Consider the following 21217-nt stretch of genomic DNA (forward strand, 5'->3'; position numbering starts at 1 on the left):
ATGAATGTCGTTCAAAATAAGTGGGAAGCGTTTATGAGGATCGTAAGTATTTAGGACTTGGGAAGTAGTTAGGTTTTTTACACAAATACATGCATTGAGGTGATGCATAATTAGTGAGTTCAATTTGGACTATTTTGTGTGATATTGATGGGAAAAGTTCTATGTGATATGTTAAAATAAGTTTTTCTTGAGGGAAAACAAAAGACAAGTGTGAGGTATTTTGATATTGTAATTTTTACACTTATTTATGCTTTATTTTAATACATTTAATTCGGACCTTTTTGTGTGATATTGGTGGGAAAAATTCTATGTGATGTGTTAAAATAAGTTTTGCTTGAGGGAAAACAAAAGGCAAGTGTAGGGTATTTTGATATTGTATTTTTTACACTTATTTATGCTTTATCATATATTTAAAATAATTAGAAGGTGTTATATCAAATTAGTATAAAAAAATATGAACTTTAAATTAATAACAAGGATACAATTATTTATAATAGCATATACGTATCAATAATTTAACTATATTATTGTAATCAACGTAATATATTTTTCATAACTTTAATTACAATAGTTTTATTCCTGCGCAACGCCGGAGTTTTGCCTAGTGTCATAAATAAGAGGCCTTGAGAAGTCATTTGCTTATTAGACAAAGAAATTGTCAAAAACCTGATAGCTCCCTTGGGAGAAACCCCAAGAACCAATCATCCCCTCGATCTCTTTCTTTGTGTGGGTGTGTATGTTTGTGTTTGTGACATGATCAACAAGCAAAGAAGCGAATAAATGTTTGATCAGTTGGAGTAGCTCTTGGTTTTTGCTTTGTGTGGATCAACCATTAAATGTTATATGCTTTGATAATCTATCTCCAAGTTAAGGTATTATTCTAAACACTCTATCGTTGGTTAATTGTTGATTTATAATGTTCTAATTAGATCGATGACTTTGGGTTTAATTAAAATTTTAAACTATTAATGCTTCCATCGTTTGTACATGTTGTTGTTGTTGTTGTTATGAACATCAATAACACATTTATAGAGTTGTAAATAGTGTTTGAATAATAAAATAGGATATAAAAGATTATCAGCCTTGACGAAGATAACTATGGTTAATTAGTGATTAATGATTTGAGAAATGTTGCCCTATATGTGACAACTAAGCAGCTACATATCATTGGAAGTTGATAGAACAACTACTACAATTGAGGTGAGTATATTTACCAAGAATGCATGTCTATATTATGTATTATATTTTGAAACATTTATTGATTTGAATTACTATGTGCATCTACTCTTTGAAATATTACATGTCATATATGTGCTTGAAATATTACATGTCATATATGTACTTGAAATATTACTTGTCATATATGTGCATTCGCAAAACTTATTGTACAAAGTTTTTGGAGAAAACGAACATGGTACTTTGTTTCAAAATAAGATGTTGAAATGAACTTTTGCATGTTGGGACTTGGTGTGATAGTTATAGATATCCAATTTAAAACTTTGAAAGATGTTTGTAATGACATTCTATAACACCCTCACATGTAGTACGAATTTGCCACACCACGCGTGTGGTTTAGTGTGATGGGTCACTAGTATGTACTTTAATATTTGATTTAAGTTGTCATTGAAAGTGTATCGTGAGTTATGTGTTATCTAATACATCAAACATGAGCCGTTCTTTTCATCTTTGTGGGATTTGGACTTTAAGATTGACCTGTTTATTGAGAGTAAGAACATATTCATTGTATTCTTGAAGTTGTTGATAATTTCCAATGCATATTTTTTAAAAATCCTTTTTCCTCAACGGTTGAAACTTACTAGTCTTTTAAAGTTTTTAGTCTTTTAAAGTTTTGATTTTTTTTTTGACTTTAGGTTTAGATTTAAAAGTTGACATATTTAATTTAATGTTTTAGATTTTCTGAAAACATTTTATTTTAAATTTTAATTTAAGATGTATGTAGAAAAGCAACATAGGACTATACTCGTGAAATGTTTGTTGCGTTTTATTTTTGAGCGGATAATTTTGACGATAAATATATATATTTTGAATAAAATCTTAAATTAAGATAAACAATTAAAAAGGATTATGAAAGAAAAAAAGGAAGAAAGAAAAAAACTCGACTTTAAAGCTTCTTCCTATTTCCCCTCTCTCTCTCTCTCTCTCTCTCTCTCGCACAGAGTCTGGTTGTCAAGTTTTCATCTTTGCCTGTTCTTCTTCCCTTCTCTCGTTCATGGTCTCTCTGTTTGTGTTCTGCGTCTCTTAAAACACATCAAATTTGATTTAAAACTTTGTATTCTGATCAAACATTCACTGGTAAATCGAAAGAATCATGGATTATCTGAAAAGGGAAATGAGTTAGTACCCGAAAGCAGAAGAATTACTTCGTAAAAGGTCTATCATTATGCGAACATTGTGTGATGTTTGCGAAAGTGCTGCTGCGATCCTCTTTTGTGCTGCTGATGAAGCTGCTCTTTGTCGTGCTTGCGACGAAAAGGTTTCAGTTTCTTCTTTTTTCTCAAATCGTATTTACGTTGAAATTGACTTTATTTTTGAAAATTATCGGTTTGATTGGATTGTCCTTCGTGTTTATGTGAAGTGAATGAGAGATTATTATAGAAATTCTTTTGGTGTAATTTCTGATGGATCTAATGTTTGATCCTGAATTTGGTAATAGGGTTTTGTATTCTGTACATAACTATTGTGTTTTAACGCAACTCGTCACCTCATGTAACGTGGTTTTCTTTTGTGAGAACACTTAACAGTAGAAGGATCTTGGTAATTTTCGATTAAAAATTTGTAATGATATATTTTGGAATTGTTGGATGAAGTTCATTAGATAGAGAAATACCTCAATTCTGTTGAACAAAAATCAATTTTATTTATCTCCAAATCTTGATATAAGTCTTGAAAGAATCAATTTCAAGTACATACTAAGAAGTTTTACTCAATAGCTACAAGTGTTTAGTAATTCATTTGTAGATGTTATCCAATTTAGGTGTTGTTTCTTTATTACTTAATGGACTTAATAGGGACATGAGTTAATCCGGTAAGCTCTGTATGAATATTTCTTTGTTTTTTTAATTAATATAGAATAAAACGACTTAAAAAAAAGGAAGCCATGAAAATGAGGCATTTCTGATTGAGTAATAACTCTTTACAGATTTTCCCTAATCTACTAAAATATATTTTAATCATCATTTATACACCTAAGCATTCTTATGGTGCTTTTGGTTTTTGGATCTCGTTTTAAATTAGGTTAATTCATTTCTTTGGTTGGTTGGTTTGTTTAATATATCTTGAGTTGCATGTGTTTGGGTTGTGTTTTTGAATGTTTTTCTTTATGGGAATGCAACAGCCACATCTTTATATTTCTGTCCCTTTATTTTATGGGCCCACCTATTTAAGCACATTTTTTGGCATCCAGATGTATGAATTAGGACCATGAATTTTTTTGGCTAGTGTTTATTTTTCTCATTTTATTTTGTGCATTTCTGGCTTTAATGACTTTTTGGTGTAACATATATAATCATTCTTAATTAGAAGGGAAAGTTTGAGTTTCTATGAAAAGAAAAAAAATCCACCCAATTATAGCACTGAGCATTGTCATAACATTAGATACATTTTTCAGATTCTGTATGTTGACACAGAGAAAGATTTCCCTCTGAAATGAAGTCCTAAAAGATGCTTGTAGTTGTGTATTAATTTATCTGCAAAAATGTTGGGCAGGTGCATATGTGTAATAAGCTTGCAAGTCGGCATGTACGAGTAGGACTTGCTGATCCTAGTGACGTACCACGTTGTGACATATGTGAAAACGCACCTGGTAATTCTCATTTCTCCTTATTTATTATATATATATATATATATATATATATATATATATATATATTAAGTCTCAGTTTGTTACATTTACACAGGCTAGGACAGGACATGACATGACAGAATAGGTTGTACTGTGTTTGACATGCACCGGACATGGACTAGGACCGATGTCAGTGGGACAAAAATTACAAATTTTTATTCATCTCAAAAATACGAGACAGAGATTCGCTCTCTTTCTCTCTTTTATGAAAAAGACATAAATGCCCTCCTTATCTTTATCATTGAAAATAGCCCTAGAAAGCTTATCCAGTCCAATCCAATTCAGTTCAAGTTATGTCGCATGTAACATACGCAGCCTACGGCTGCGTTTTGTTACACGGGTCCTAGCTGGACTGGATCGGACTGGATGAGCTTTCCAGGGCTATTTTCGATGATGAGGATAAGGAGGGTATTTATGTCTTTTTCATAAAAGAGAGAAAGAGAGCGAATCTCTGTCTCGCCTTTTTTAGAGGAATAAAAATTTGTAATTTTTGTTCCGCTGACATTGGTCCTAGTCCGTGTCCGGTGCATGTCAAATACAGTACAACAGTACAACCTGTTCTGTCATGTCATGTCATGTCATGTCATATCCTAGCCTGTGTAAATGTAACGAACAAGGCTTACATAGCAATAATTAGTTTTCTTTTGTTAATCAAGATAGTAACATGATATGATTTTGGTGTGTGTGTGTGTAGCTTTCTTCTACTGTGGAATCGATGGAAGTTCTCTGTGCTTACAGTGTGACATGGTTGTTCATGTTGGTGGTAAACGAACACATGGAAGATATCTGCTACTAAGGCAACGAGTCGAGGTTTCTGGTTTTGTACCACTTCCCTTTCCCTTTGCTTCAAACCTAAAAACGAACCCTCTATTTCTTTTCTTTTCCAATTAATATTTGACAAAATCACCACACACTTACTTACTGTATGAGATTGTTGTGTAGTTTCCAGGTGATAGAAATGGAAATGGTCGTGAAGATGAGTTAGGGTCACAACCCGTGGATCCAAATAATCAACCCAAGCTTACAACAAGAGATAATTATAACCATAATCATAATCATAACCAACATCATAGGTTATCTGCCATAGGAATGATGGAAAATAATAATAATACAGATAATGTTGGTAGGATGGAAAATAAGATGATTGACCTTAACTCAAAGCCTCAACGTATGCATGGTCAAACTTCAAATAATCAGGTACTACTTAACTCTTAAACACACATTTTCTTTTATTCTAATAGCAACCTACTTACATTCTTTTACCTATAATAGCAATCTACTTTATTTGTTATCTATAATAACAAACTATACTTTGTGATTTGCATAATTTGGATTATTTTGATTTTTTTTTCAAGGAACAAGGAATGGAGATTAGTGGTGGTAATAATGAATGTGGAAGTGTGGTTCCTATTGGATCTTTTAAAAGAGAACCCGAGAAATAATTGAGGTATAGACTCTTTTTTTTTTTTTTTTTACCACAATTTATTATAACTAATTATTTTACCTATAAGGGCTAAAAGCAAGAAATAGAATTGTACTTTCATTTGTTTGTTTATTGTATTTGTAGAATCCTACTCTCATTTCTTTTTATTACTTCATTGTTCTTTCAATTTTTTTTTTCTTATTAAGGTGTTGTACTTTGAGATATCTACCAATTATAGCATTACTTTTCACTTATTTTTCTTATCAGGACCTTGTACTTTAAAAAATATACCCAATTATGACAATGAAAATTGCTTTGTATTATAATGACATTGCTATAATCCGGTAGAATTTTCCTTTATGTTTTTATTAATTATTCCATCCTACTTTCGTTTTTCTTTTAAATTACAACTTTGTATTTTCATTATTATGCTCATGCTATGATAAATAAAGATATGAAAGTACGTTGCTATTTCTTTCAACTTTTTAATGTAATTTCTTCTACGCGTGTAGTGATGAGATGGTCTTGGAGATTATCAAAGCAGTGTATGAGGGGGGGAGGGGATTAACTGTTAAGGCATACTTTTACCATTTGATATCGGTGGTAATCCTCTCTCTTTCAAATGTGGCAAATGCTAAATATTGATGATAAGAGTTCCTTACTATGAAGGAAAATCCAAGATTGTTGGTGGATCAAAAAAATCCGAATTTGTAATTGTTTATAAATGTGTTTCGTTATCTTCGAATTAAATCTCATGCAATTTTAGATTTTGATGTATTTATTTGTTTTTTTTAAGTTATAAACGTCTAATGATCGACAAGATTTAATTTGATAGACTATGTATGAATGCTACTTTTCTCAGTTAACTGCATAAAGAACGGCTTAATAGAAAAAAAATAGTGAAATAAGGTTTTCATGTTGAGTCTTAATTTTTATAAATTTGCTCTCGTTCGTTTATTATTATATTTTTTCTAAGTATGTTGTCATTTTCTTAAAAAAATTATGCGACGACATTTAATTAAAAAAGGAAATCGTTTTTTTTTATATTTTTTAATTATATGTTGTATGAGTAAGACTTGAATGCATAAATTGATAAATATATGAAAAATATCATTTTATCTTTGCGTCTAGAAATGATTTCAAATAATAATTGAATATTTATTTAAGAATTTTTATAAATTGAATTGTAAATGACTGTAATAAAGAAATTTGAATGAAGTCATAAAGTTGACTACATTAATGTAACAGCTGAAACCAATAAATTCTCTATTTTGAAACGTCATTTATAAAATAAGGTGTATTTCGTACTGATAAAATGATATGTATTACAGATACAAAACTATACATTAAAAAAATCGGGTGATATTATATTGCATCGGTACAAAATTGTCTTATGAACAAAGCTTGGTGAGCAACTAACATAAGATTTCATGCATAATACATCATTAAAATTATCATAATATAATCCCAAGATAGCATCAATGTAATCATTTAGAAACAAGTTATATGTTGAGCAAGTCCTTTCCCAAACACATGCAATGTACTATATTTCACTCCGATAGCCCTAATACAACAATCATCAAGGCTTACCATATTTGGAAAGCCCGACTAATCAACTATCATGAAAGCTAACAACAATTAGGGTTGTTATACCTGTTGATTATCATGAAAGCTTACCACGATTAGAACGTTCCCATTATTTTATAAGGCTTACCATATTTAGGAAACCCTACTATTCAACTATCATGAAAGCTAACCACAAATAAGGTAGCCATATCGGTTGATTACCATGAAAGCTTACCATGATTATAACGGTCCCATTGTTTTATAAGGCTTACCATATTTGGGAAACCCTACTATTCAACCATCATGAAAGCTAACCACAACTAGGGTAGCCATATCGGTTGATTATCATGAAAGTTTACCACGATTATAACAATTCCATTATTTAAGGCTTCCATATTTGGGAAGCCCTACTATCTAACTATCATGAAAGCTAACCAGAACTAGGGTAGCCATATCGGTTGATTACCATGAAAGCGTACCACTATTAGAACGACCCCATTATTTTATAGGGCTTACCATATTTGGGAAACCCTACTATTCAAGTATCATGAAAGCTAACCACAATTAGGGTAGCCATATCGGTTGATTACCATGAAAGCTTACCACGATTATAACGGTCCCATTGTTTTATAAGGCTTACCATATTTGGGAAACCCTACTATTCAACTATCATGAAAGCTAACCACAACTAGGGTAGCCATATCGGTTGATTACCATGAAAGCTTACCACGATTATAACAGTTCCATTATTTTATAAGGCTTCCATATTTGGGAAGCCCTACTATCTAACTATCATGAAAGCTAACCATAATTAGGGTAACCATATCAGTTGACTATCATGAAAGCTTACAACGATTAGAACAGTCCTATTATTTTATTATCACAAAAGATTACCACAGTTAAAATAGTCATATCATTTGATTATCATGATTCCATAATTAGAATAGCCACACCATTTGATTATCATGAAAGTTTAATCAAACAACTTACATAGTTACTTGTATGAATACTATTATCAACTCTTTCCTTTGTTATATGTGATTGAAAGCTTAATCAAATTAACATGAACACTTTGTCCACCACTTGGTACAACACACATACAAAGCACTATCTTTCATAATTGGTACCTTTTTCAAAAGCAACACTAATGATAACAAAAGGTTTCCATTTAAAAGCATCTATGTAAATACATGTGTATGATCTTATATTATGTCGCAATAGGTTACATATTTCATAATCATCTACCTTTAATCATTCTAAATTAAGGTACAATCTAAGTAGTTTATTGCAATCCGTCATAAACTTACCCTCCATGATCTATCATTGACTTTACTACGAGCATTCATATACACCATGCATGGACTTTTCCATGTTTAGAACATGTGCATATGTATTTCAAGAAGGTTCAAACATAACAAGTTACCCACCTTCAGATACGGTAGTAAAGTTTAGTCCAACTGTTGATGTTTCTTGCTTAGATGTTATAAGATCACTAAACGTCCTATTAACAACATTAGTTTATAGAAATTAACAATTTCCAACCATCCTGTCTTAGCATCGATCTTCATAGAGTGTTTTGCAAATCATGTATCCATTTTCTTAGCATAAAATAGAAAGAAAAACATTATATTATATATCAAGACTTTGTTTTTAAGATATATCAGTTTTCTCTCTCGTTAGTCGAGTTGATTAATATTGCATATTGTAAACATATTATTATCGTCTTCATATAAGTCGAAAACATCCGCTTGATTATTTTGTTGTTTATTTTACTTCAGTCTTTATATATCAAAAAAAAATTTATAAAAAAAAAGATAAAAAATATTATACTTGTATTCATCTGCCATTTCTACAACTATATTACACATACAATATCATACCTAACATAAACATAAAGTATTAAAGATATAATTTTTGATTTTTGAAATAAATCATGATTGAAATAAAAAAAAAAATATTTGATTTTTATATAATTTCTAATGCAGGGGTTTGAGATGGCGTCCAAAATCACGATCCTCCCACTCCTCACATAACATTCCATGATTATATCTGTATAAAGAAAAATAAACTTAGGGTTAGGGTTTTACGGGATTTTAGCTATGGAGGTTGAAGAAGAAACCACCTCAAATCACCTTCAAGAATCTATAGCAGCAGAAACAACAACCGTAATCAGTGAAATCTTGTTAGAAAATACTACTAGTATTGATAAACAATCTGAAAAACAGCTATCGAATTTGGCACCCGAATCAAACAGTCAAGAAGAAAAGGACTCCTCTGTTTCTGTTCCTAAATCTGAGGGCTCGGAGGCATTCGTTTCGGCAGCGGCGGGGGAAAAAGTAGAGGAGCCTGTTGTTCACTGCCGGAACTCGGAGTCGGTTGCGGCATTGAGCGGTGGTGATGATAATTCGGTTTTTATTGAGTCGATGAGCGTGGTACAAGACTCCAAGGACGGGGATGATGGTGCCGTCAAAGAAATTGACGTGGCAGCGGTGGAGTGTGGTGGCAGTGAGTTGACGTATTCGGTTAAAGATGGCGGAGATGAGGGAGGGGAGGCTGTGGTTGAGCGGATTGGTGATCCGGAGGTGGTAAAGGAAATGGTGGGAAATGACGATGAGGATACCAATGTCGGTGAATTTTTGGAGACCGAGAAGGATGAGAATGAAGGTGACGAGATGATGGTAGGAGCGGAAGGCAAACCTGAAGATGAGAAGGAGACGGTGAAAGAGGAGGAAGACGCTGAGGTGTTGAAAGTCGGTGATGATGGAGGTGTTCTCTCGTCGCCTGTTCTTGTTCATAACGACGGAGGAGATGAAATGACAGATCAATCTAAAAACGATGGTGGTCTCAATGTCCGATCGGAAGATGTTGCAAATGTTCAGGGAACGGTCGGTTCTGATGTTAGAAACGATGGTGATGGAGATGCGCAGGTTGAAAACATTGATAATGTTTCAGATGAAGATGTTAGAGAAGATCAGCAGGAGGAAGCATCAGTGGCAAATGAGGAGACAGTTGATGGTGTTGGGGAAAATGAGGAGGAAGAACCCATGGAGGAAGATGAAGAGAAATCCTTAGATACCGACATAGAGACTGAGAAATCTTTAGACATTGAAATGGAGTCTGTGAAATCCTTAGATACAGAAATGGAGACTGAAGAAGAAACAAACTTAGAGGATGAAGAGAAAGTCCAAGAAGCAGATATTGAGACAGAGCCTGAATTGCCAGAGTCATCTAAGAAAGATAGTGGAAGCAAACGGAAAAGAAGAGGAAAGTTCTCAAAAACTACATCAAGGAAAACAATGGAGGAGGATGTTTGCTTCATTTGCTTTGATGGTGGAAATCTTGTGCTCTGTGACAGGCGGTGAGTGTGGCAATGATGATTCATTTGGGTTTACAGGTTTTGCATTAATTGTATTGAGTTATTAAGTGTTAATGTTATGTTGGTTTTTTTTTTCTTCTGTAGGAATTGCCCTAAAGCTTATCATCCTTCTTGTGTTAATCGGGATGAGGCCTTCTTCCAATCTAAGGGTAGTTGGAATTGTGGTGAGTGGGTTCTCTATTCATTATGCATTTAGACCTCAAGTAAGAAGAAAAGTTCAGTAATTTAAGTACAGGAAGAAAGAAGTTGCATCTGGTTGTATGCTATTGCTTTATTACCCTGTTCATACTTTTGAGATTAGGCTATAACCTTTTCAGTAATAGCTATTTATTTGTTCAATTATTATTAAAAAGGGGATTCCATAACTAAGGTAAATGGCGAATGTTGGATATTAAAGAAGTCGAATAGATTTGTGGATAATGTCTCTAGAAGACAGTGTTAAAAGATCTTTACTTTTTTGAGGGATATGCCTCAAGAAGGGCTTTGGATTTGATGTTTGTATCTAAAATAATTTAACCATCTTTTTAATTCTCTTTTACCTCTGAATCCAGGCTGGCATCTGTGTAGTATCTGTGAGAAAAAGGCTGAGTACATGTGCTATACCTGCACATATTCAGTGTGCAAATCATGCATTAAAACCTCGGATATGTTATGTGTTAGAGAGAAAGAGAAGAAAGGCTTATGTGAAGCTTGCATGAGAACTGTGATGTTAATTGAAAATCCAGAAAATCAGGTATTCTCAATTTTAACTATTTCTCTTCTTTTTTGGGTATTTGATTATAATCAATAAAAAGATACAAGATTTTTTTTATTGAGATCACATGATGATGCCCTTTTGGTTTGCTATTTGAAATACATAAAAAGATACATGCTTTCTTGGATAATGACCAAACTGCCCCTTGGTTTTTCTGATTTCTGTTCATATTTTGTAGGAAAATGCAAACTTTGAGGATGAGAGTAGCTGGGAGTATCTTTTCAAGGATTATTGGACTGAAACAAAAGCCAAACATGACTTATCTTTATCTGAACTCATCCAAGCTAAAAAACAAGAATCTTCAATCACACAATCTGATGTTAAAGACGAGGGTAATTCAGACAATCCACCCGAGAACCCAAGTGCAAGAAAGACAAGAAGACAAACAAAGAAGCAAAAATCCGATGCTGTTTCTGACGATTCTGCCCCTGAATGGGTATCAAAAGAACTTCTTGAATTCATAACCCACATGAAAAACGGTGATAGTTCTGTTATATCCCAATATGAAGTTCAAGATCTTTTACTAGAATACATAAAAAGAAACAAACTTCGTGACCCAAATAAAAAAAGTCAAATCATTTGTGACACAAGACTCGAAACCCTTTTTGGGAAACCACGTGTGGCACATATTGAAATGTTGAAGCTTCTAGAATCTCACTTTTTGACAAAAGAAGATTCTCAGGTAGATGATTTTCAAGGGAGCGTTGTTGATGATGATGAAACTAATGAAACCCTAGGAAAGGATCAGAAAGATAAGAAAAGGAAAGGGAGGAAGAAAGGGGATAAAAGAGAACCACAAACCAATCGTGAGGATTATGCTACAATTGACATTCATAATATAAATTTGATCTATTTAAGGAGGAAGTTGGTGGAAGATTTGCTTGATGATATGGAAATGTTTCATCACAAAATTGTTGGAACTTTTGTTAGAATAAGAGTCTCTGGAGCTCAGAAGCAGGATATATATAGATTGGTGCAAGTCACAGGTATTTTTATTTCATTTGATTTGTTTATATAATTGCATACTACTTTCATTTCTTTCTATTAGTAGTTTGTATTTTGAAAAATGCAACCAAGTATAGAAAGAATGTCATCCATTCCATATACATTAATGGAGACTGTGGATATAAGATTCTCCAATGATTTTGCGTATAGGTACTAGTGAAGCAGCAGAATATACACTTGGGAAAAGAACAACATGTGCTATGCTTGAAATCTTGAATCTTAACAAAACCGAGATTATACCCATTGATACTATTTCAAATCAGGAGTTCACAGAGGTAATTTGATCAAAATTCTCTTTTGTTTTCTGCTTTTTTGGCTTCTCATATGAATTTTGAAGATATTTTAATCAATTGTGTGGTTTTGGTAGGATGAATGCAAGCGTCTGAGGCAGAGTATAAAGTTAGGGCTTATAAATAGACTCACTGTGGTATGTTAATATGTTATATTATATTATTTTATACCATTATAATTTTTTAATGTGTCTATTATTATCATTATCCTGATTGTTAAAACTAATTTTAATATTCTTTTTATTGCTTTGTAGGGAGACATTTTGGATAAAGCCATGGAACTTCAGGTGGCAAGAGTTAATGATGTAAGTTGTTTATCTTATGATAAAAAAAAACTGTTTGTATGATATAAAATAGAAGAAATTCATATTAAAATTCATGTATTAAATTAATTGTGCAGTGGCTTGAAACAGAGGTTGTGCGACTTAATCATCTCCGTGATCGAGCAAGTGATTTAGGGCGATTCAAAGAATATCCTTTTTTTTTTCTTTTTTTTTTTTTTATTCCATGCAAGTCTACTATTTGAATGCAAAAAAAATATCATATGTAATGAATATTCGACACATGCCTTAATAAGAATTATTCCTTGACTTTTATTTACGCTAAAAGAATGTGTAGAGAAATTAAACCTTTTAAAGGGACCCGAAGAACGTGCCCGAAGGCTAGAAGAGTTTCCTTTAGTACATGATGATCCTACTATGGATCCTGAAAATGAATCTGAAGAAGACACCAATTCTGATGATAATAAGAGACAAGGTATTTTCAAAGAATTAAGATATTACACAGATAAATAAAAATACCTTACTGTTTTTTGCATTAAGCACCTTTTTCTAACAATCCTTCTTGTTTCTGTGTCCTCACAGAATTATACAAAAGATCAGATAGTTTCGGGTTCAACAAAAGAGGAAGGGATCAATTTTCTCCAAGAGGAGATTACAATTACAGTTACAGCTCCAATTCCAATTCCAAAGAATCTTGGAGTGGGACCCCACGGAATTCCAGGAAAAATTACGAATTTACCCGAAACCACTCAAACACCACCATGTCAAGTTTCGAGAATATCGACAATTCTCCTCGCGTTCATGAACAACGGGCCCCATTTGTCCAACAACCAATCAAATCCGAGAAGCCAAACTTGGTTGCCAATATAAAAACTTCCGTGTCGAGCCCGAAAGTAAACGAATCGGACAAAATGTGGCATTACAAAGACCCGTCGGGTAAAATCCAAGGCCCGTTTTCGTTGGTGAAGTTGCGGAACTGGAGAAATAACAGGTATTTTCCGGCCCGTTTAAAAATATGGAAAAAAAACCAGAAAGAAGACGATGGAATACTTTTGAGTGATGCATTAGAAGGTAACTTTCAAAATAACCCAAACCCAACACCCGAAAATAGACCCGATTTTGCTAATACACCGGTTAAAAGCTCTGCGGGTCAATCACCAACACCAACACCAACTCCAAAACCAAATACCGGTTCTACTTCTGTGAGCCCGCCTTTGGTTCCATGTGAGATTAAAGACACAAATGCAGCGGGAACATCGGTGATTCCGGTTGCGGTTGCACCGGAGAACATTGTACAGGGTGGAGCAATGGCGGCACCTGGCGGCAGTGTGGCGTTGCAGCCACAAATGGTTCAGGCGGTGAGTGGTCAAACTCAAAATCAAAATCCTCAGGGCTGGAATGGTGGTGGTGCGCAAGTGATTCCCATGGCGGGGATGGGGATGCAACCGATGGTGTATAACCAATGGGCCGGTGGTCCAACCATGGTTCAGGACCCTGCCGGAAACTTTTTGCCACAACCTATGGCGGCGGCTCCACCGCAACAGTTTCCGTTTCCGGTCAATCAGAATATGCAGCAACCGAATGTAAATTGGGGGACAATGGGGATGAATCCAAACATGGTGTGGGCTGGGCCGAACCCTGGAATGGCTTGGGGGCCCATGGTTCAAGGCCCGCAAGTAACCGGGACCATGGACCCAAATTGGGTCCAGGTCCCGGGTTGGGTTCCTCAGCCTCCGGTTCCAGGGGTTGCTGCCCCGAATCAAACCTGGGTTGCCCCTCCAAATGGAAACCCTGGTTGGGTTGGACCGGGTGGTGGTTGGAACCAGGGTAATGTTAATGTCAACACCGGGTGGAATCAAGGTGGTGCACCAGGGACTAACATGGGTTGGGTTCAAGGTGCAATACCAACGCCAACTCCTACACCTACACCGGCACCGGCACCGGTACCCACTCCGATTCCGACTCCAATGCCGCCTGGAAATAGCAATCAAAAGTGGGGACCTCGGAATCAGGGGAATTGGGGTGGAAACGAACGGGGTGTTTTCTCGGGACAAAGGCGGAATCGGGGTTCGGGTTTCCATGGTGGTAATAATCGAAGGAATTACAATAATAATAATAATAATAATAATAATAATAATAATAATAATAAGCAAGAATCGTTTCATAAAGACGGGAGGTCGTCGTCGTCGTTCCATGGAGGATCATCGGGTGATTCTGCTCCTGCTCCTGCTCCTGCCCCTGCTCCTTCTGACCAGTAACACAACACTGCCCGGACTGCCCGATTGGAATTTTGTTTTGACTTTTTGTACAGCAAGTTTTGGGTTAGATTTTTTAAGTTTTTTTCTGGATTCTTGTTGACACTTTTAAGGGTTTTAGCAAATGTGTTATTTGTTGGCAACATTTATTGCAGTTTACTTCTGAGACAGCTAGATATTATGGAGGATTCAAATCAGAATTCATCAGTTCCATTACATAACGGAAACAATGACGAATTCCATCTGGCACTTTAAAATGAAATAAACCTCTTCCAGATAACCCTTTGTTATTTTTCAGAGTTTATGTATAGGTCCCCATAGAACTTATATATTTATAATCGGTAAGATAAAAAGAGTAAAATACAAAGAAATTGATGAAAAGGTCCAGAAAAGAATTGTTTTCCTCTCATGAACGGTTATTTGACAGAAAAAACTCTCAAATAAGCTTCTACCTCTTATTTTGCTACCACATACCAGTAAACAAACCAAATGAACAAATAAACAAATGATTTGTTTTTTTGCTTTTGTTCGTTAAATAAATAAATTAACATAATTATCCAAATCAATGAACATAAACATATATAAATATAAACAAACATTAATTAACATAAACATCCAAATAAAGGCTGATCGTTCAGCACTTCACGAATGGTTAATTAAATGTTGGTTTAATTTTGTTAAATGTCAGTTTATCACTTGAGAGGATTTGTAGACGAGTTTGAGTTTGGAGACATCTATCAAAACAAAGTTCGTTTAGTTAGTTTAAATAATCATTAATAAATAATTACTCAATTAAAATATTTAATTAAGACTAAGACCTATATTTCATTTCCAGTTGTGAAAAGACATGTGAGACACTAACAAGTTATTTAGATAGTTTTTTTTTTTTTTTGTCAATTTCAATCTCTGAGATTTTTAGATTTATCAGGATTCATTGACTTACAGTCAACGACATGTTTAATTTAGTCAATGCTATCCATTTCTGTCCCAATTTCTATTCCAATACCAAACGGTACCTTAATATGTGAGATAATTGCTAACAATTCAAATTAAGACTTATTCACACTTAAACCTTTTAAGTCTACTAGTTTTTAATTAATAGTTTCTTGGATTTTTTCATATCTAAATACATATAAGCCCAAACATAAGGTTGAATTACAGATTTCGAAAAGTGTTTCTACACAATCCACAAAATTATCCAAGTACTTTTATTGATATTTGAATCCATATATCTAACAATTATTTGATATTTGAATAATCAAAATCATATCATCAAATATAATAAAATGTGGTACATATATCAATATTTGAATATGTTTTTTTGTGAAGCTAACAAGAGTACATGTAACTTAACACAACCAAACACAATATCCAAACACTAATATAAAACTTACTAAAAATATTAAAACTATATTTGTACAAAAAAACATCAATACAAAATAATAAACTTTTTGATTCCATATACCATATATGTTTCACAAATCAAGTAACCTAATCTACAAACTAATTTGTAAGTTTTAGATTTAGATTTTTCAATCCAAAAATGGAAATGAATGAATCGAAAGAATAAATAGAGTTAAAAGTTGCAATTTTGGTTTACATGAGTATACGGATGACTGCAAGACCAACAGCCGATATGGAAATTAGGGTTCCTATGCAATACTTTATAACATCATACTTTGCTGCTTCTAATTCCGCTCTTAATCCATGAATTTCCTACATACAAATTTACAAAATTACATAAACCATACTTCAAAACACTCTCACTTCTCAACAACAAGGGTAGAATCGTCATTTTCCGGAAAAAAAATCGTCATTTTGTTCACACAACATTTTATCCATTGAAAATGTGTGTTTCTTTCTTTTGTCATGATAAAGTGCTGTATAAAATAAAGACCTTTTTTGCAATGAATGACGAGTAAATGACCATTTTGCCCTTCGTGTGGAACTAATGTTTAACTACAAATGACCATTTTACCCTTGGTCTGGAACTAATTTAACTACAAATGACCATTTTGCCCTTCATGTGGAACTAATGTTTAACTACAAATGACCATTTTACCCTTGGTCTGGAGCTAATTTAATTACAAATGACCATTTTGCCGTTCATGTGGAACTAATGTTTTCCTACAAATGACCATTTTACCCTTGGTCTGGAACTAATGTTAACTACAAATGACCATTTTACCCTTAGTCTTACTACAAATGACCATTTTACCCTTAGTCTGGAACTAATGTTAACTACAAATGACCATTTTATCCTTAGTCTGTAACTAATGCTACCTAGGGCTGTAAACGAACTGAACGTTCAACGAACTGTTCGTGAACCGTTCGGCAGGAAGTTTGTTTATGTTCGTTTATTTAATAAACGAACGAACATGAACACAAATTATCGTTCGTTTAGTTAAACGAACGAACATGAACAATGGTCTTGTTCGTTCAATTATGTTCGTGAATGTTCGTTTATGTTTTTCGTTTACATTCGTTCATATAAATTCATTTTATGTTCACATATGCTTAATTGTGTTTGATTATATTAGTGTATTATATGTTCATTTATGTTCATATATCTTCAATTATGTTTTTTTTTTATCTTTGTTCATTTATATTCGTTTGTTTATGTTCGTTTAGCATGTTCACGAACATAAACGAACGAACATGAACAATGTAATTTGTTAAACGAACGAACATGAACAAGGAAACTCGTTCGTTTATCCGTTCGTGTTCGTTTATTTGTTCGGCTAACTTAAACGAACGAACATGAACAAGCCCCGTTCGTGTTCGTTCGGTTCGTTTACAGCCCTAATGCTACCTACAAATGACCATTTTACCCTTAGTCTGGAACAAATGTTAACAGCAAATGACCATTTTGACCCTTTGTTACTTAATAAAAATAAAATGGAAACAAGGTCTTACTCGGTCAAGCTTGTTGGTGAGGCTGGTGGTTTCAGCATTCTGATTGGCCAGCTCATCACGAATACGCCTAAAACAATATAAATATTTATATTAAATATGTAATTACAATAATCAGAAAAAACTAATAATATATTAATTGTGGGCCTATTAAAAGTTAAAACCCTCATACAATTTTAATACATACCAAAAAATACCCTTCCATTTACTGAATCAACCCTTAGATTAAAATTTTTACAATTTAAAGTCCCCAATTATTTCAATCCATACAAAAAAAAAAAAAAAACTATATTATATTATTTTTAATGCTAGAAAAACATAACCTATCATAGACATACATATGAAAAAGGCCTAATGTTTTAATAATGAGAGGTTTTTTACTTTTTATAAGCATAAATGATAAAAATAATAATTTTTTTTACCCTCTTTCAAGATTTAAATCCAAACGTTGACCTGCAGTGACCTTGTCAATCTCATACCTGTAGAGTGATAGTAATGTTATTATTATTATTATTATTATTATTATTATTATTATTATTATTATTATTATTATTATTATTATTATTATTATTATTCTGTTCATTTAAAGGGTAATATATAAACCAATTAAAATGAAAAATTACGAAAATAACCTCAGTTCGCTTCGCATTTTGTCTATGTCAGTTCTTAGCTTTTCAGTCTCACGTTGCAACATAGAAAAGTGATGCTCCTGCAACAATTCGATAAAAATTAAAAGTAATGTTAATACATTTCAAGCTCCCAATATTTTTGGAAACTAAAAATATTAACTAAACTAAAAATATTAACTAACTTAAAAACATCATTTTATTGATTTAGCCACCGAACTATTATTTTGTTATTGATTGTTAGAATTCACTGACTATATCTGTATAAAACAGTAGTGCAGTTGCTAAATAGATAAAATAATGAAAGTATGTTGTTCTTTTTTGTATATTTCCTAGAAAAAATGGTAATAAAAAGTATCCTGGATTAATCACTGCAGAAAATAGTTAACTTTTCTATATTTTGTCCTAAAAAAAGAAATTGTATCATCTCCAATGAACAATGAAACTTATGAAAACAAAATCTGATATTTAAACTTTTTATGTTATAAGTTTATACAGAAAGAAGGACTAATTACCTAAACTTGAATATTGACTTATTCATAAATGGTTCCTTAATCAACTACTATGTCACTTTTCCAAATATATGACAAAATAACATCAAAATGTAGATCAACCTTTATATTCAACTACTATAAGAAATTTTTTCTTTTTTATTTACTTAATGGAGACATGGGCGTTCCTTTTTTGACTTAATGCTTAAAGAAAGACTTAATAATTAATAAAAATATTATTATCCAGACCATACTTAATGGGAAAAAGAACAGGACACAAACAAAAGGCTATTACTATTAATACCTGTGAACTTGGTGACTTTTAAGAAAGTACCTGTGAACTTTGTACTTCAGATTTAAACTTCCCAAGATGTGCTTCTTGAAGCATCACTGTCTACATAAAAAAAAAATCCAAAATAAATACTTTTGAGAATAGGCTAAATGCAAGAAATAGCAACTGAATTTCACTTTTATTGTTTATTGCATTTATCCCTTGAAAATATTAACCTGTAGTTCTCACAGTATAGTAAGATGTATTGTTGCTCAAAAACAGGAATTCTAATCTAAATATGGAAGAAGATAAGATGTTGCAAAAGATGAAATTTCTTACTTTCTGCATATCAGCTTTTGATACAAACGTATCAGCAACATTTTCCAAACTGTCGTTAAGAACCTCAGTGATAGCAGATGTTATCGCTTCAGCTTGTTTTGAAGGTACTCCTTGAGCTTCTAACCTCCTAACCTAAAAATACAATACACGCCCAAAATCAATTTATACATGAATCTGATTGTGGATAAGTGTTCCACACTATTCACAGTGGTTTATCTACCAACACCGCACATTCAAAGAGAAATCCTAAACATCTTTTGTGTTCGAATCTATATTTGATCTTAGTATTACAACCAATAACGAAAACTAATCATATAGAATTGAAAATTGAACTTAATCATGGTTGGCAACATACCAGAGCTAATGTATCAACGAGAAAGACACGCCTGCCGTTAGGGTTTACGAGCTGGGAGAAATGTCTCCGGTTAGTGTAATCACATCGACTCTGTTTTGGCACCAAAAAAGGTGTAGCAAAACCGTATACGTTGTTCTTCACTGATTGTGCTTGGAATCCTGAATTGATACCTAATTGAACCAAACGCTTCGAAACAGCAGCCATTGTCTATCGTTTGATCGATCTTTTATGCTCAGGCGGAGTGAGTTTTAGGTTACACAAACTAATGGATGTATAATCTTCTCTTGGATCGATCGAATATGAACTTGTAAAGCGCTCAAAAGTTGTTTGAGAATTAAAAAAAAAAAAAAAAAAAAAAAAAAAAAAAGAAGTATTCGAAACTATTTTATTCTTAAAAATGGAACTGCAGAAATGGAGTTTCATGAGTATACTGTCGAAACTTGTTATCCACGAAAGTGGATTGGAAATTGTATGCCTAAATTTTAATCATTTATTTATCAAAGTATTTATTTAGAAAAATATTTATATTTTCTTTAAAATCCTTAGTATTTTCAGATAACTTTTGTATTAACTTAAACATCCGATTTTTAAAGAAATTATTTGTTGTTTTGTGACATACTATCATTTATCTTTTTCGTTTTTAGTTTATCATGAAAAAATTGATATCGTCTTTTGTCTAATATAAATTGTAAAAAATAGATCATTTGCTTAACAATCATCTACTCAAACAAAAATAAGTAACATCGTTTATTTATTTTTTTTCCGTATCAACATAAAATCGAACAAGATAAATGTAATGTTAGAAAACATGTAACTTCTTTAAAAAATAATATTTGGTTAAATTTGAAAGATAACTAAAAATGTAAGAGATTTCTACGTATAAATAAATGTAAGTTTTTTTTTTTTTTTTTGTTTTGTTTTTTTTTTAATGAATGTTAGCTTGGTTGTGATTTTCCACATTTTGCCCTTTTGTTTTACAATTTTACATATTCTTAAAAATAATGTTTTTTATTGTCAATGTATTGTAAATAGTAATATATATATATATATATATATATATATATATATATATATATATATATATATATATATATATATATATATATTTTGCTGTTTATCTTATTTAGATTAATTCCAAAACTGTTTAAATTCTTGTATAAACCATTATTATTATTATATATATATATTAAAGTTGTGGAAGAAAGGAATACTGAAGTTGACATATTTTGTTCAGGTTTGGTTCCTTGATTTACATATCCGGTCCCTGTAATTCTTTAATTAATTTATTCATGGTGTTCCCTTCAACTTCCCATTTTTTTGACAGAATTGGTCCCTGTATTATTGTTGGAAGTTAGGAATACTAAATTTGGATGTTTTTTGGCAACTTTGTTTATTATTCTTTACCCATTT

The 21217-nt window shown here is 32.6% G+C and overlaps 3 protein-coding genes across 4 annotated transcripts; 2 read left to right on the forward strand and 1 right to left on the reverse strand.

Annotated features, from left to right (window-relative positions):
* The first annotated feature begins 2094 nt into the window (after nucleotides 1-2094).
* LOC145129652 (B-box zinc finger protein 19-like) lies at nucleotides 2095-6117 on the forward strand. The gene is made up of 6 exons (XM_079064426.1): nucleotides 2095-2494; nucleotides 3727-3823; nucleotides 4557-4672; nucleotides 4805-5059; nucleotides 5218-5309; nucleotides 5798-6117. Exons 1-5 carry the CDS (start codon nucleotides 2402-2404, stop codon nucleotides 5302-5304), a joined length of 648 nt encoding a protein of 215 aa, XP_078920552.1. The 5' UTR covers nucleotides 2095-2401; the 3' UTR covers nucleotides 5305-5309; nucleotides 5798-6117.
* A 2723-nt stretch (nucleotides 6118-8840) lies between these two features.
* LOC145129651 (uncharacterized) lies at nucleotides 8841-14982 on the forward strand. Its single transcript, XM_079064424.1, has 10 exons — nucleotides 8841-10209; nucleotides 10312-10391; nucleotides 10779-10960; nucleotides 11160-11967; nucleotides 12137-12261; nucleotides 12354-12413; nucleotides 12531-12581; nucleotides 12677-12747; nucleotides 12878-13032; nucleotides 13140-14982. Exons 1-10 carry the CDS (start codon nucleotides 8951-8953, stop codon nucleotides 14813-14815), a joined length of 4467 nt encoding a protein of 1488 aa, XP_078920550.1. The 5' UTR covers nucleotides 8841-8950; the 3' UTR covers nucleotides 14816-14982.
* Nucleotides 14983-16241: 1259 nt separating this feature from the next.
* On the reverse strand, nucleotides 16242-20172 carry LOC145134712 (uncharacterized). 2 transcript variants are annotated; one of them, XM_079069552.1, is made up of 7 exons: nucleotides 19808-20171; nucleotides 19453-19584; nucleotides 19177-19236; nucleotides 18358-18434; nucleotides 18148-18204; nucleotides 17729-17795; nucleotides 16242-16528 (listed from the first exon to the last, which is right to left on the reverse strand). In XM_079069552.1, the coding sequence occupies exons 1-7, from the start codon at nucleotides 20009-20011 to the stop codon at nucleotides 16409-16411; spliced, it is 717 nt and encodes a 238-aa protein (XP_078925678.1). In that variant the 5' UTR covers nucleotides 20012-20171; the 3' UTR covers nucleotides 16242-16408. The 2 variants fall into 2 exon arrangements, with proteins under 2 accessions (XP_078925678.1, XP_078925679.1); XM_079069553.1 differs by lacking the exon at nucleotides 18148-18204 and having other exon boundaries at nucleotides 19808-20172.
* Nucleotides 20173-21217: the final 1045 nt, after the last annotated feature.

Source organism: Lactuca virosa, chromosome 8, assembly GCF_052849685.1.
Source record: "Lactuca virosa cultivar CGN04683 chromosome 8, Lactuca_virosa_CGN04683_v6, whole genome shotgun sequence".
Classification (NCBI taxonomy): Eukaryota; Viridiplantae; Streptophyta; class Magnoliopsida; order Asterales; family Asteraceae; genus Lactuca; species Lactuca virosa.